Below are 16,962 nucleotides of genomic sequence, written 5' to 3' on the forward strand. Positions count from 1 at the left end.
AAACTGCATGTCCCGGGCGTCGGGAGATAGGAATTCCACACCCCTTCTGCCCCTCTACTCCCTGCTGCCCCAAGGCCGGACCTTGGTTGGCCTTGTGGGAAAACCGGCCCTGATGACTACACGATTGGGATGCTGGCTCAGAGATGGCACAATCATGTGTGCACAAATGTCTTATATAGATCAGCCCCTGCTGGATCCTCTCACCCTGTGACTTGCTACAAAGTTACAATGTTGCAGGCTGATCACTGGGGGAGGGGAGACTGAGGAAATGCTTCCTCCTGCCTACAGCAGACTGATCACTGGGGGAGGGGAGACAGAGGAAATGCTTCCTCCTGCCTACAGCAGTCTGATCACTGGGGGAATGGAGACTGAGGAAATGCTTCCTCCTGCCTGCAGCAGACTGATCACTGGGGGAGAGGATACTGAGGAAATGCTTCCTCCTGCCTACAGCAGACTGATCACTGGGGGAGGGGAGACAGAGGAAATGCTTCCTCCTGCCTACAGCAGACTGATCACTGGGGGAGGGGAGACAGAGGAAATGCTTCCTCCTGCCTACAGCAGGCTGATCACTGGGGGAGGGGAGACAGAGGAAATGCTTCCTCCTGCCTGCAGCAGACTGATCACTGGGGGAATGGAGACTGAGGAAATGCTTCCTCCTGCCTGCAGCAGACTGATCACTGGGGGAGGGGAGACTGAGGAAATGCTTCCTCCTGCCTGCAGCAGACTGATTACATCATCTCGGCCTAAACAAAGTCACCGACTGGAGCTCAGGGGTGGATTTTCAATAATAAAAGGTGGAGCTTTTCTGAAAATGGATACTATTATTGTATATATTAACACTAGGAATGTATTCACGCAGACATACAATGTCATTTGACTCTCATTTACATATTGGCAGAATGTCCTGCTGGAACATACGGAGCAAACTGTGCCCTGAGATGTGAGTGTGAAAGCGGAGGCTCCTGTAACAGGTTTAGCGGCTGTGTCTGCGCCAATGGTTATCACGGACAACATTGCGAGAAGTCAGGTAATATCTCCAATCACTGTCTGTAAACAAAAGTGTGGTATCCGAGCTCCCAAGTGTCAGAGTGTCATTGTTCTGGGGCCCCAAGTGTCAGAGTGTCATTGTTCTGGGGCCCCAAGTGTCAGAGTGTCATTGTTCTGACACCAATAAATGACAATGTTCCATTGTTCTAGACTAGAGCCCCTATCATCATTGTGTTTGCGTTGTGAAATTCCTAAGTGTCAGTGTGTCATTGTTCTGGGGCCCCAAGTGTCAGTGTGTCATTGTTCTGGGACCCCAAGTGTCAGTGTGTCATTGTTCTGGGACCCCAAGTGTCAGTGTGTCATTGTTCTGGGACCCAAGTGTCAGGGTGTCATTGTTCGGGGACCCCCAAGTGTCAGGGTGTCATTGTTCGGGGACCCCCAGTGTCATTGTTCTGGACCCCCAGTGTCAGTGTGTCATTGTTCTGGACCCCCAAGTGTCAGTGTGTCATTGTTCGGGGACCCCCAAGTGTCAGTGTGTCATTGTTCGGGGACCCCCAAGTGTCAGTGTGTCATTGTTCGGGGACCCCCAAGTGTCAGTGTGTCATTGTTCGGGGACCCCCAAGTGTCAGTGTGTCATTGTTCTGGGATCCCCCAGTGTCAGTGTGTCATTGTTCTGGGTCCCCCAAGTGTCAGCGTGTCATTGTTCTGGGTCCCCAAGTGTCAGTGGGTTATTGTTCTGGGATCCCCCAGTGTCAGCGTGTCATTGTTCTGGGTCCCCAAGTGTCAGCGTGTCATTGTTCTGGGTCCCCCAAGTGTCAGCGTGTCATTGTTCTGGGTCCCCAAGTGTCAGTGTGTCATTGTTCTGGGATCCCCCAGTGTCAGTGTGTCATTGTTCGGGGACCCCCAAGTGTCAGTGTGTCATTGTTCGGGGACCCCAAGTGTCAGTATGTCATTGGGTTTGCATGGCTGCTGTCTGGTTGACCCACCAGTGCAATAACTGAATTAGGGATGTCACCATCACTGCTGCAGTAACACAGAGGATTGGGGGAAAGATCCATAAGATCCGGTTCTGTAAGTCCAGTGAAGATTGGGAGCAGGAACAGTCGAAGCCGGTATCCACATTTTTACATTTCATTCATTTTTTTTTCTTCTTGATTGCAGATCATCATCCTCAGATCATCGATCTTCCATCTCAGGTGGAGTTCAATCTAAATTACACAGCCGTGCTGACGTGTGCCGCCTCTGGGAACCCCCAGCCCGTCCTGGGGAGTATAGTACTACGCAGACCCGATGGATCGGTCATCACGGTAAGCCGCCGGTCATTTATTAATTTTTTGCATTTTTTTGTAACGTTTAAATATTTCTAAACTCATAGTTTATATTTTTCCATTTTTTGAAATGAAAATTTTTTTGGGGGCAAATATTCATTCCGGGGTGCATAGGATCCATAGGGCACTATGAGTTTTCCAAAGAGATAACATAACAGAAGGTGTTTACCTTCAGACTCTCTTTTTCATTGTCTTGCTTGTAATAATTCTAGCTTGAGCTACTGAGCTCTCTAACAACGGGATTTTGTGTTTAAAGGAGAACTATGAGGGGGGGGGGGCTTTTCACTCACTTCATAGTTCTAGCCGACCTGTGACAATGAGACTGTCACAGCTCAGCTCAGTAGATCGGGAGGTGAGCGAACACACACCGGCTCTCTGCCGTGACAGGGGAGGGGCTGGATTCCTCCCTCCCCGCTCTGATCTGCCAGCGATGACTGGCGGAACGGACGGGGCGGGTACAGCTGGCTCTGCCTCTAGATAGGCAGAGCCAGCTGTCAGTCACGCAGCTGGGCGGATCCTGGCATAATTGTCGGGATCCGCTTCAGCTGCGGCGTCTCAGTATAGTAGCTCGCGGTATACTGCGGTCTCAGTATAGTAGCTCGCGGTATACTGCGGCGTCTAAGTATACCGCGAGCTAAAGCTCGCGGTATAGTGAGCCTAGGGTGACGGGAGGACGCTAGTTTGTGTCCTCCCGTTACCCTAAGGAGAACTATGGGGAAAAGCCTTAACCCCATAGTTCTCCTTTAACAGGAAAGAAGTATTTATTTTCTAGCGCCAGCTAGTGGCCATAATGTGGTATATCTGCACAGATCAAACATTCACAGACTTTTTATCAATAGACCCCCTTGACTTTTTTACACACACATAAAACCTACCCAAAGTGCCCATCTAAGGTGATCCAAATATCCAAAGGTATTCCACTATTACCATTAATACCTTTACAGGATATCTCCTCACCTGTTTTTTTTTGTTAAATAACAGCACCGTTCTCTATGTATGCAGTATATAGTACAGGAAATACATTGCTCGTATCCACATATATGCAATAATGTTGCTACACCCCGAAGGTTATTACATTATCAATCATATCTCTTTTTCTCACTTCCTGTCCCTCGATCTAAACCTTCTCTCCAACGTCCTCTTTGTTTCAATCTCTCGCTCTCTATTTCTGTGTCTCTCTCTCTTTCTCCCTCTCCCCCTTCCACAGGCCAGCAATGCCCTCCTGGACTCAGAACGTAGCACTTGTACCTTCACCATACCCACCATGACTCTGAATGACAACGGATTATGGGAGTGCCGTGTGTCTACCAGTGGTGGGCAGGACAATCGTAAATTTCGCGTAGAAGTCAAAGGTAAGACAGTTCGGCCTTCCAGTTTTTCAGTGACATCAAAGACCGACACTCAAATCGCACATTGTCTCATCGTCTGTAACTGGCATTTGTAGACCTTTCCACCAGCTCATGATCTGAAAATATGTACATCACCAATGGCTTCCTGTTGCTGGGTCATATGGATGCTGAGGTGTGTCCTAGGGTCAGGTGAACGCCAACGGAACACACCGGGTCACACGGTTGAAGTGTATCTGAAGTCCAAACTTTTTTATTTTTTATTTTGGGACAGAGTGGTGCGGGCTTTGATCCTATCACATACCTGATTGGAGACTGGATGGGTGAGGAGGCTTCCCTTGCACCTCGTGTCCCAAAGACTGTGGGGTTGGGAACAGAATCTGAGTGGACAGCGAGCGGCACAGGTGCCACCGGGGGCCCGGATTTCCCACAAGGCCAACTGAGGCCCGGCCTTGGGGCAGCAGGGAGTAGGGGGGCAGCAGGGAGTAGAGGGGCAGCAGGGGTGTGGAATTCCTATCTCCCGATGCCCGGGACATGGAGTTTCAGGCGCCGGGCGGGTAGTTGTTTTCTACATTTATCGCTGCTTTAGGCAAGCAGAGCTAAATGTACAGCGGGGAAGCCGCCGCTTGTTTTGTACTTGTGATCCCGGTGAGGTCGCCGAGATCACTTGTATGCAGCCTGCATCTGGCGTCAATTAGATGACTGCGCATGCGCGGTGACATCATGGTGGGGTGTCACCCTGTCCCTGCTCCTGGGTGGCACCCGGCCTTGGGATGCCCCTGCCGATGCCCGCGCGCATGGAAAACGGGACCGTGCACATACTCAGTAACAGATGGTTTCTTACAGATCCTCTGTCAGGCTTTAATTAAGTAATTAGTTTATCAGTGTCCCCATTGGGGAGATACTTGCCCTCTCTATGTCTCCTGGTGGCCATCGCCACTGGGACTAAAAGTGAGGGGAAATCCAAAAATTTGGAGTTGACACCAGAACTGGAGTAGAGGGGAAAGCTTGGGACTGGGGACACCTCACCTGTGTGACAACTGTCCAAGGCAACCACCCTGTGTCAATCGGGGACAACCAGTCTCCTCCCACTTTGGAGAGATTGCCCCTTACTTCCTCTTGTGTCTAGATGTCAATAAGTGTAGACAAAAAAAAGTCCTGACTGGGGTTTTAACCCTTCCCTACTCTATCTGAAATTCCAACAAAAAGTTTTGGCTTTAGATATTAAAACTTTTTCAGGATTCTTGACACTGTGACCAGTTGTTGTTTAAACATATACATATAATTCTTATATTGTTTGGCCTGCAGTGCCACCGGCCCCCTTGGAACCGCCACGTCTACTGGAGAGGCGCAGCAGACAGCTCATCATGGCGCCACTTCATCACTTTTCTGGAGATGGGCCCATATTATCCATCAAGGTGCTATACCAACCCATGGGCATGAAATCTGACCGGCAGAGCCTAATAGGTAAAACAATTACTGTACATTTCACACTAACTTTACTAGCACAAAAGGTTTTGCCGGGAGACATTGAAACCGACAATGACAATGCATCCGGACTGATGACTATGTCACTGTGTCTGCTGTAACATAATGATCAAATATAGGCTGGAAGCCTCACTGTCACAAAAAAAAAATTCAGTCTGCAGACGCCACTGCAGCCTGAAAGTGGCAATGTGTGTCTGTTTAATATTGCACTTGTTAGATACAATTACAGTATAAATAAAAATACATTAAAATGTATTTATTTACAGTCCTGTGTAGTTGTCAATCTGCTATAAAAAATACCAGAGAAGACCAGGAAAAGCTTCATATGTCCGCATACAAATTAGTCATGGAGTCATTGTGAATGTAACGGCCGCTACTGATAAATGTGGTGCATCTGGGCATCACCAGTCTCTGGTCATAAAGCGGTCAGTCCGTCTGGTTGCTTGTCAGCATAACTGTCCATCCCACCAAACCCGACATATGGCAGTTTAAAGCACGTTTCAGTATTTATAACATGTATGTGATATGACTGATACCCATATATGGCAGCTACATGATGAAGGAATTCCGTCTACTAACATCCTAACATTGTCCTTTCTATTCACAGTGGAGCCAAATATCAACATCACTCTTCCCAACCTAAATCCGGTCACTGCTTACCTGGTGCGCTATCAGCTGAGCCGGCCGGGCTCTGGTGGGGAAGGACCCCTGGGACCGATTGCCGTTCTGGAAACAGACTGTATAGGTAGGAATTGTGGTTTTAAAATGATTTGATGGGTGCGCTGATGCAATCAGGAATGGCTGTGGTGAGAGGTGAAATGGAAGCGGGGGTCGAAAGAGGAACCGGCCCCGACTCCATAGGGATCTAAACAGCAGCAGTATAAGGAAGATTAAAGGAGAACTATAAGGGGAGTGAAAATCACTCAGCCTCATAATCTGAGCCGACGTGTGACAATGAAACTGTGACAGGTCGGCTCAATAGATCGGGAAGTGAGAGAACACATACCGTCGCTCGCTCACTTCTCGATCATCTCCCTGCAGAGTCCGTGACTGTCACTCACGGCTCCCTGCATGGATTCCCCCCCTCCCCGCTCCGATCCTCCAGCGCTGACTGGCGGAACGGACAGGGGAGGGGGCGGATACAGCTGGCTCTGCCTCTAGATAGGCAGAGCCAGCTGTCACTCACGCAGCTGGGCGGATCCAGACAGTAATGTTGGGATCCGTCCCGGCTGCGGCGTCTCAGTATACCGCGAGCTGCAGCTCCCTATATACTGAGCTTTGGGTGACGGGAGGACGCTAGTTTGTGTACTCCTGTTCTCCTTTAAATGCAATCTTGCACCCTTCCGCTACAATCCAATATTTGAAATTCACCCATAGTACAGACAGACAGGTGCTTATATGCAGGGCTGGATTTTCCACAAGGCCACCAAGGCCCGGCCTCATGGCAGCAGGGATTAGAGGGCCAACAGAGGGGTGTGGTATTCCTATCGCCCAACACCCGAGGCATGCAGTTCCGGGTGCCAGGCGGGTATTTTCTTTTTCTACATTTAGCCCTGCTTCAGACTAGCAGGGCTGAATGTAGAGCGGGGAAGTTTCCGCTCATTTTGTACAAGTGATCTCAGCGATGTCGCCGAGATCACTTGTATGCAGCCTGCAGGTCAAAAAAATACATTGAGGAACCTGGCCTTGGGCAGCAGAGAGTGTAAATCCGGCCCTGCTTATATGCACCTACTGTATATGTTTGGTTACAGTAAGTAGCTATATGCTGGGGGACTTTTTGGGTTTTGACATATTATACACAGGACGATACATTTGAAGACTCTGTTATGACGTATTTTATATATTTATTTTGCTTGTTCTAATTCTCTACTAGTCCCGACAGCTTTTTCTCCATTCAGATCGGCTTCTATCGGGTTACACAGCAGGGAAATCCTCCCCGCCGTGTAACCTGTCATGGATGGAGCGTTGCCTGTTACAGGCAGCACTGCATCCGGCTTTTGGCACTGCTTGTGTAACCTAACTATTGAGGCAAGAGCCGTCACAGCCTCTACTCTGTGTTAGAGGCGCGAGCTCTGTGAATGGCTTGGACCAATGGCAAATGGTCCAAACTGTCCAAACAAAAAAACAAAACAATGAGGCCATCGATCTCGATGCCTCAACAGTTACGAGCAAGTGAGGGACAGGGAGGCTCCTCCCAGTCTCCACCCTTCCTCCTTCACACTAGCTTGGGGACCGGGTTGTGGAAGGGGCTTCGGCGGGAAGGGGGCGGGCCTTTGGTGGGCGGGGTGGGGCGAGGCTGGGGAATGCCTCGCCCAGAACCAGAGGTACCGCACGTTACTGGTATATACAGTAATAATTGAAATTGTATTTATTGTGCCTGTAACCCGGATGAAAAGAGCATTATAAACCCCCAAAACACTTTATATGAACTTTGCAACTAGTAAACTGTTTCTGAACTGCTAAAACCAGGTAGACCTCTCTTCTCTTTCTTTACCTGAAGGACCTAGTATATGGTCATAGCATACTAGAGAGCTGACTGTATATATGAAGGACTCCTATACCCAATTGGGTATATCTAAGATAGAAGTCCAGTGTTCCACCACCTCAACTCTGTCAGGTTCATTGCTGCTTTGGACGCTCATTCATGTTTATTCTTTTATTTCCCCAAGAGCCCACTGTGAAGCCAGAAATAAAAGGTTACTCCAAAGAAGACCGTCACACAATCAACATTAATTGGCAGCTGCCTACTTACAGTAGTGTTGGGAGTGGCTTCCTGGTCAGGGTTTATCATCCTCCAAACCGCCTTATTCGAGTGGAGAATGTGACATCCATGGATATCTTGTCTACAGGGATCAACGGCCTCAGCTCCAACACAGAGTATATCTTCAGAGTCTTTATTTACCACTGCACCAGCCTGGGGCCTCCATCTGATCCCTACGTCATTATGCTCAATAGCAAGGGTGAGTTCATCCAACAATCTCCACCTACTAATAAATCAGTGACCTCCATGAGAGGCGGGGGGCGGGGTGGCAGGTGGGGTTCCTCAAACAGCAAAGGTAAGCCCATCTAATAATATCCACCAACTAATAAATCAGTGACCTGGATTGGAGGGGGATGCTCAACAGCAAGCGTGAGTCTATCCAACATCCTAAACCTACTAATATTTCATACTCATGCATGAGAAGTGCATCGTTAACAGCAAGGCCTAATCTGTCCATCAATAGTGGGTCCATCCAACAACCTCCACCTACCAATACTTTATAGTTGTGCATGGGAGGCAGGGTCCTAAACAGCAAGGGTGGCTCCATCAAACATCCTAAACTGACAAATATTTCATAGTGCTGCATGGGAGGAGCATCCTCAACAGCAAGGCCAAGTCCATCCATCAATGGTGGGTCCAGCCAACAATCTAATCCTACCAATACTTCATAGTTCTGCTTGGAAGGCAGGGTCCTCAACAGCAAGGGTGGTTCCATCCAACAACCACCATCTACTAACTTACAGCCAAGCATGGGGGTAGGCACTCAGAGACTCAAAAGCTAGGAAGGGTCTATCCATCAACCTCCACCTAAAAATTACTTCTCAGAATCCTGTTAGGGGGTTAGGTCCTCAACAGCAAGGTAGGGATAGGTCCACCCAACAACCCCTAATCTACTTACTGTATATCTCAGACTCCTGCATGGGAATGGGAATGTCTTCAACATTATTGGGTTGGGGGGGTGTACAACAGTCCTTAATGGGAGAGGGGGGACTGAGTCCTGTTTTGTATTCATTTTATGAGTCTTATGTTTATTACAAAAAAGGGTAAATGGAGATAATATTGTATTTCCTGTGTGTGCACATTATAACTTATTATTTTCAGGCTAAGAAGATATCGTTGATGCAACATTGACACGTTTACTACATGGTTTTTTTACTTTAAGGAGTGTATTTATATATGCAAATTTGTGGATTCCTTCTTCTAGTGGTCTATATGTCAGAAAATTTCAGTCAGCACCCTTACTTGGGTTTTAGCAGATAATAGACCTGGTACATAATATGCCACCTAGAGATTGAGTTGTTCTTCTCAGCAGGTTTACACTGAGAGAGTAGAACGGTAAAGCATAATAACGGCGCAGTGCAACTAAGCAGGAAGCAAATATGTATATGTGATGTGCAAATGGGACTGCCTGCATTAGTTGATGTTACTGTAGGAATCTTTGCAGAATTCACCTGAAATGTATAGGCACCACAAAAACTCAGTTTCCCAATCCACTCTCTGTTCTGACTACAGATCACACTGCAGATGTAAAATGCTCTACTCCCGACCTTCCCTCTATCTTTATGATGCACTCATCATATGAATATCACACCCTCCAACATAACTCTTCATAAGGTAGAACATACTCTGCTCCTGATCTTCTCTCTATCTTTACGAGTACATTCACTACCATGATATCACACCCTCCAACATGACCCTTCATAAGGTAGACATTACTCTGCTCCTGACCCTTCTCTATACCTTTCTGATTACATTCACTACCATGATATCACACCCTCCAACATGACCCTTCATAAGGTAGACATTACTCTGCTCCTGACCCTTCTCTATACCTTTCTGATTACATTCACTACCATGATATCACGCCTTCCAACAGACCTTCCATAAGGTAGACATTACTCTGCTTCTGGCCCTTCTCTATACCTTTCTGATTACACCCACCACTGGGATATCACATGCTCCAACATGACCCTCCATAAGGTAGACATTACTCTGCTCCTGACCCTTCTCTCTACTTTTCTGATTACACTCACCACTGGGATATCACATCCTCCAACATGACCCTCCATAAGGTAGACATTACTCTGCTCCTGACCCTTCTCTCTACTTTTCTGATTACACTCACCACTGGGATATCACATCCTCCAACATGACCCTCCATAAGGTAGACATTACTCTTATCCTGACCTTCTCTCTACTTTTCTGATTACACTCACCACCAGGATATCACATCCTCCAACATGACCCTCAATAAGGTAGACATTAATCTTCTCCTGACCTTCTCTCTACTTTCCTGATTACACTCACCACCAGGATATCACACCCACCAACATGACCCTACATAAGGTATACAACACTCTGCTCCTGGCCTTCTCTCAACCTTTCTGATGGCACTCTGATCATCCTCCAGTATGACCCATCATAAGTTAAAATATACTCTGCTCTCTCTGCCTTTCTGATTACACCCACCACCAGGATATAACATGCCCTGACATAACCCTATCATAAGGTAGAAAATACTCTGCTTTTGGCCTTCTCTCTACTTTTTATGATTATACTCACCTCTAGGGTATGGCGGCTTCCATCGTGACCCTCCATAAGTTGGTGGGGTAGACAGATGTACATGAATCATAAAATATTTGCTAAAGAGTGATGTTCTAGTTATTATCTATTGTGGGACATATGTAATAATTGTTTGCCAACATGTGAGCAAGGATCCATACAAAACACAAAGCTTTTCAGAATATAAAAAAAAAAAAACAATTTAACAAGGAATTCGAAGTATTGTTTCTACCGTCTGAGGAATCCAGAATCCACAGGTTGCATCCTCACAAATGACCTTTCAGCAAAATTGGTTTCTATACTCCATAGGTGATGGATACAATGTAGAATCTAATTCCGAGCACCATTTTGGTTTCTACCTGAAATCATGCACATCAGAATTGCTGCTCTCTTTTGGAACTTGCAACTGACAACCCTAAATCGCCTGTGTCCCCAGGTCCATCACCCCCGAAGGATGTCCTTGCTATTCCTCTTTCTCAACATAACATGAAACTGATCTGGTCTCCTCCCGACGATCCTAACGGTGGCATAATTAAGTATACGGTTGAGAGACGGAGGCTTGGAGTCCCTGGGGAACAGCAATGGGCCGATACAGAGGGCCACAACCAGACTTGGTACATTATTACAGGCCTGAACACCAGCACCATCTACCAATTCCGGGTGCGGGCAAGCTCCAGAGTCCCCGGAGAATGGAGCCGAACTGTAATAGCTTCAACATACAGCGAGGGTACATTTTTTTTATTTTTTATTTCTCTACATGAAGGCTAATGAATTTACCCGTATGGAGGCCCTAGATATTGTGAAGCTGTAAAAACTAAGATAGCAGGGAAGTCAAGGTATAAATAGCAGCATAGCAGACGCTCAAAGTGAATAATGGTACAAATGTAGAGCCAATCGTGGTTTGCCTTCCTAAAGCAGAGTCACATCAGTTACTTCTGATTGTCTCCTTGTGCTGCTGTACAGAGATCATAAGAGGCTCATATAAAGTCAAATTCAGGTACTTATTTATTACTTATGTATTTTGTAATGGATGCATAACTTCCTTAAATGTTGTCTTTCTATATGTCTGTCCAGAGTTTAGCTTTACCATAAGATGTATGGTGTGGCCTTTACCATAAGACCCTTCCATGGTTTGAGGTAATTGCTGTTTTTGTCCCCAGAGTCCCATCTCATGGTCCCCAGCATGGAGAGCAGGAACCCGCGGACGTCTAGTTCAGGTCAACAGCTCATCCTGGCAATAATTGGTTCTGTATCCGTCACGTGTTTCACCATCATAGTCGCCTTGCTCGCTCTCTTCTGTATCAAAAAAAATTTGTTTCACCGCAGGAAAATGTTCACGTACCAATCCGGATCGGTGAGTGATATGACTCTGATAGAAGACCTTATTCCATGCCTCAGTATGCATATTTCACGTTCGTTCTTGTTTTGTCGATCCTGCTTAAAGCACTGCATGAAACTACAGCAAGTGCTTCAAATATGATGTGGTTATGATATGATAGGCAAACGCTGTGCATCCTATTGACCCTGATATCATTCACTCTGTTACACCCAGTACATTGCATCATGCACCCCAAATACACTGAGCAGCTCATCACACTTAGCTAAAGCATACACCCTACTTAACATACTACACCATGTACCCCCATTGTATATTGCACCCCCAAATATACTCGGCAGCTCAACACACTTTGCTAAAGCATACACCCTACTTAACATACTACACCATGCATCCATTGTATCATTCACCCCAAATACACTCAGCAGCTCATCACACTTAGCTAAAGCATACACCCTACTTAACATACTACACCATGCATCCATTGTATCATTCACCCCAAATACACTCAGCAGCTCATCACACTTAGCTAAAGCATACACCCTACTTAACATACTACTCCATGCATCCATTGTACCATGCACCCCAAATACACTCAGCAGCTCAATACAACTTGAAGCATGCACCCTACTTAACATACTACACCATGCATCCATTGTATCATTCACCCCAAATACACTCAGCAGCTCATCACACTTAGCTAAAGCATACACCCTACTTAACATACTACACCATGGACCCATTGTATCATGCACCCCAAATACACTCAGCAGCTCATTACACTTGAAGCATGCACCCTACTTTACAACATGCACCCATTACTCTCATTTTCTAAAGCTCCATTCACACTCTCACTATTTTAAATGTAACCATTGCTATGCATTGACATGACGTGTATTGTCCTGATTCTTTATGAATTTTTCAGCAAAGCAAACAATAATGCAATAAACCGCATGTAAAAGCTGCACTTCAACTGCAGTGTGAAAAGAACAGGCATTTAGATAACAGAAAGGGGTGCACAGGACAGGACCTGACTCGGTGCACACCCAAGGAGGCAGAAACTGTCTATTGACAATATCTAAGGCTATTCATAATCTATAAAATATTTTTATTAACAGAATTTTTTATTTTTGCATATTGTAAGTGATGCTCATGGACGTCATAACCTCAAATGTTCATCCAATCTATGCGTTTCCTGACTTTAAGGGGGAGGAGACCATCCTGCAGTTTAGTTCGGGGACTCTGACCCTGACCCGGCGTCCCAGACCGCAGACCGAGCCCTTCTCATATCCCATCCTGGAATGGGGGGACATTAAGTTTGAGGATGTGATCGGAGAAGGAAACTTCGGACAAGTTGTCAAGGCAATGATAAAAAAAGACGGTGTGCGCATGAACGCTGCAATCAAGATGCTAAAAGGTGAGGAAAATATTTTTGGAAAGATGTGTAGACTTACAAGTCTGCTACAATGATAGTCTGAAGATGTTTTTCTACTCATGTGCATATCAATATTCTATAAATCAACAGGTGAAAATTCCTTTATATAAAAGTCTATAAATGTATCTATTTATCACATATTTGATAACATTTCAAAATTCAAGATAATTGTCTTGATATATTTGTATTTGCTTGGATTTTTGCTAGCATCGGTCGAAGAGCCATGTTAAACAGCCAACAGATCTGCCTCCCAAGAAATTAAAGAAGTTAAAATAAAAAAGTTGGGAAGCAGGGAACTTATATCCCTGCTATAAGTTGGGAAAAGAAAATGACCACACTTTTCCAGAGCTCCAACTCTACTATGGGTCAAGCATGTGTAACGCAAAGACTGCAGGGGTCATGAGTGTGTAACGCAGAACACAGTGCAGAGAGCAGGAATCAGTAGTATGTAACATACAGAGTGCAGGAGTAGGTAACACATGGAGTACAGAGGTCATCAGTAGGTAATGCATGGAGTACAGGGGTCATGAGTAGAGGACAGTAGTAAGTAACGCAGGGTTCAGTAGTAACACACGGTTCAAGGGTCAGTTGTAAGTGATGCAGAGTTCAGTGGTCAATAGTAAGTGACTCAGAGTCAGGAGTCAGTAGTGAGTGACACAGAGTCCTAGAGGCAACCATCACAGCATGTATAAAACTGGCTGTATATGACTACAGTTCACTGCAGCCAAGGACGCCACTGGAATGTTTGTTTCTCGGTTACAGACCTCTCAAAACGGGGACTGTCCCCGGGAAATGGGGACTGATGGTAACCTTAGAATAGATGTAATTTGCCAGGGTTCTTTGTGGAAGTGGCACTGGAGATCGGAGTTGGTGCGGGGGGGCACCAAGGATGGTTTATAGCCTTGTAGGTTTGCTGCTACACAATTAGAAGGTGTTAGTGTTTCTGTTTGCTTTAATTGCTAAATGGTGTGTGACTGAAGTCATGAACTCAGTAGAAGAATTTGAAGAATTTATACGGTTTCATTTTTTTTAGAATTCGCATCAGAAAATGACCACAGGGACTTTTCTGGGGAGCTGGAGGTTCTCTGTAAACTGGGTCACCATCCAAATATCATCAACTTGCTGGGAGCCTGCGAGAACAGAGGTACAGTAATTGCCCCTCTCTATACCGAATACACAAATATTTATTAAAATGTATGTATAGCCAAAACCTGTTAGTTGATAGTAGATAGTTCATGGTAGCGGATGGCAACACCCCTTAATAAAAAATATATATTTTAAAGACTTAGCCTCACCGCCTTGGAGACCACTGGACCACAACATTTTGTTTTTTTTCCATCACTTTCTATCTTGATGACAAAATCTCCCCAGTGGGGACACAAACAGGAAAGAAACATTAAAGGGTTTGTGATCCACCCCTACTCCATCAGAAAGTAGAATAAACTAATTTTGCCTTTACATACACTTGAACTGAAATGTGTAACAAACAACATATAATATTTGTGGTTGTGCACATTAATAATTCCTTGGCCTTGGAGCTTCAGTGTTGCAATAAATAGACAACCTCCCTGCACTCTTCTATCAGATTCAGTGCTCTGATCAGATCCCCCATCTTTCAGGTTATTTGTACATCGCCACTGAATATGCCCCATTTGGGAACCTGCTTGACTTTCTGCGGAAGAGCCGAGTTTTGGAAACGGATCCTGCGTTTGCCAAGGAACACGGGACGGCATCCACGCTCTCCTCTCAGCAGCTCCTACAGTTTGCCTCCGATGTGGCCAAAGGGATGCAATACCTCAGTGAGAAACAGGTACCGGGACCACTATCAGATAAACTGAATGGGGACACGCACAGAAAATTGACATTTTTCCCTTGAGTTTTTGATGTAACATTGATAGCTTTAGATGTGTGAGGCTCCAGATTTATGATGATTGTATTAAATAGACAAATTTGCAGATTTGCCCTGTATAACATGATAAAGAGGCTGACTAGAAAATGTTTTATTGGACCTCTATAAGGGGTACAAACAGTATTTGCATGTTAAAGTCTAATAAACTATTCTTAGATCAGAAGGTCTCATTCCATCACATGTCCCAAGAATAAGAGGATTAAAGTAGAACTATGAGGTGAGTGATTGTCACTCATCCTCATAGTTAGAGTCGACCTGTGACAATGAGACTGTCACACGTCGGCTCTATAGATCGGGAAGTGAGCAAACACATACCGCCACTCGCTCACTTCTCGATCATCTCCCTGCAGAGAGAGGTGACTGACAGTTACCGCTCCCCGCAGGGATTCCCCCCCTCCCCTCTCCTCCAGCGCTGACTGGAGAAACGGACGGTGGAGGGTGCGGGCACAGCTGGCTCTGCCTCTAAATAGGCAGTGCCCGCTGTCAATCAGCCAGCTGGGTGGATCTCGACAGTATTGTCGGTGTCCATCCCGGCTGCGGCGATCTCGGCATATAACTCGCTATAGCTCGCTATATACTAAACTGTGGGTCACGGGAAGACATTAGAATATGTCCTCCTGTGACCCTCAAGAGAACCATGGGTTAAAAGGTTACCCCCATAGTTCTCTTCTAATTCTAATTTTTGCCATCATCAGTGCAGTTTATGGAAACCATGGCTTCTATGGAGTAGGACTTAGGACCCAATGAGACAATATAACCATACAGGTGATGGTAAGAAGGGACTAGAAAAAATCAAAAAGTCCTCCAATGGTATCAGTGCATAGCCTAGTAAAGCCTTCTTATACATCCTACAAAATTGCTAGAAATGTAAAGGCTGGTTGAGTATATTTTATTGACGTGTATCTTTTTCTACATTGGGCAAGCCTAGATCTAATATGGCTGCTTCTAAAGCCCTCCTGCTCATTTTCACCTTCTTCAATGGTTGAGTGCAGTGTCTCCTAGATATACTGTCTTCAATTCTCATGTCCTGTGCTGCTCTCTCAGTTCATCCACAGGGATCTCGCAGCCAGGAACATCCTTGTGGGGGAAAATCTAGTGGGCAAGATTGCGGACTTTGGTCTGTCACGAGGAGAAGAAGTCTATGTGAAGAAGACGATGGTAGGTCATGCGACTTTTCTGCGCTCTTAAAGTGTGTGGCCTAATAATAAACACAGCGGGGAGGATATTGTCAGTGACACACATGGTTTGTTAATTAAAGTGAACATCGCTTTGCCTTATCTATTATGCTCAGTGTTCTATCACTTTGCTGAGTAGAGTCTCTACTCCTTCACGAAATCCACCCCATTATATGCACATACTATATAATGCATGTATATTAGCAAGGATTACCAGCTATTCCATTATAACAAGGATATGCATCCATAGCTGTCCATTCAATGATGCAAAAGGTCTGTGATTCTATATGGCGCAGACGGTGTGTGATTCTATATGGCGCAGACGGTGTGTGATTCTATATGGCGCAGACGGTCTGAGATTCTTTTCAAAATTGCAGACCCTCAAAATAACTCAGATGTCTTCACCAGGCTGATAACCAGACCTGAATTATCTAGAATCTCGAGATCTTATTTTTCTTTCTTTGAGAGCTGATTAAACATTTAATTTCATCAATACAATATCCTACTTCTATAGATGGCCAACAATATACATGACCCAGTTCCTAAGAATTGATCCTATATTTAATGATATGTACAGTATATGGTACACAGCTGAGGCAACCAACATAACTGATATATACAGTATATATATATAG

General features: G+C 45.5%; 1 protein-coding gene across 2 annotated transcripts in view; it reads left to right on the forward strand.

Moving 5' to 3' along the window:
* Positions 1–16,962, forward strand: part of TIE1 (tyrosine kinase with immunoglobulin like and EGF like domains 1) — a 39,129-nt gene that overhangs the window by 13,774 nt on the left and 8,393 nt on the right. Inside the window, exons 7-18 of one of the 2 annotated variants that reach the window (XM_018566610.1) lie at positions 899–1,027; positions 2,149–2,294; positions 3,523–3,667; positions 4,970–5,128; positions 5,757–5,894; positions 7,819–8,109; positions 10,909–11,199; positions 11,633–11,826; positions 13,015–13,225; positions 14,277–14,387; positions 14,863–15,053; positions 16,197–16,310. In XM_018566610.1, the coding sequence (XP_018422112.1) occupies positions 899–1,027; positions 2,149–2,294; positions 3,523–3,667; positions 4,970–5,128; positions 5,757–5,894; positions 7,819–8,109; positions 10,909–11,199; positions 11,633–11,826; positions 13,015–13,225; positions 14,277–14,387; positions 14,863–15,053; positions 16,197–16,310 (2,120 nt within the window). The remainder of the gene's footprint in view (positions 1–898; positions 1,028–2,148; positions 2,295–3,522; positions 3,668–4,969; positions 5,129–5,756; positions 5,895–7,818; positions 8,110–10,908; positions 11,200–11,632; positions 11,827–13,014; positions 13,226–14,276; positions 14,388–14,862; positions 15,054–16,196; positions 16,311–16,962) is intronic. The other variant, XM_018566611.1, reaches the window with a different exon arrangement.

The sequence above is a fragment of the Nanorana parkeri genome, unplaced genomic scaffold, assembly GCF_000935625.1.
Source record: "Nanorana parkeri isolate BGI_ZX_2015 unplaced genomic scaffold, ASM93562v1 scaffold962, whole genome shotgun sequence".
Taxonomy (NCBI): domain Eukaryota; kingdom Metazoa; phylum Chordata; class Amphibia; order Anura; family Dicroglossidae; genus Nanorana; species Nanorana parkeri.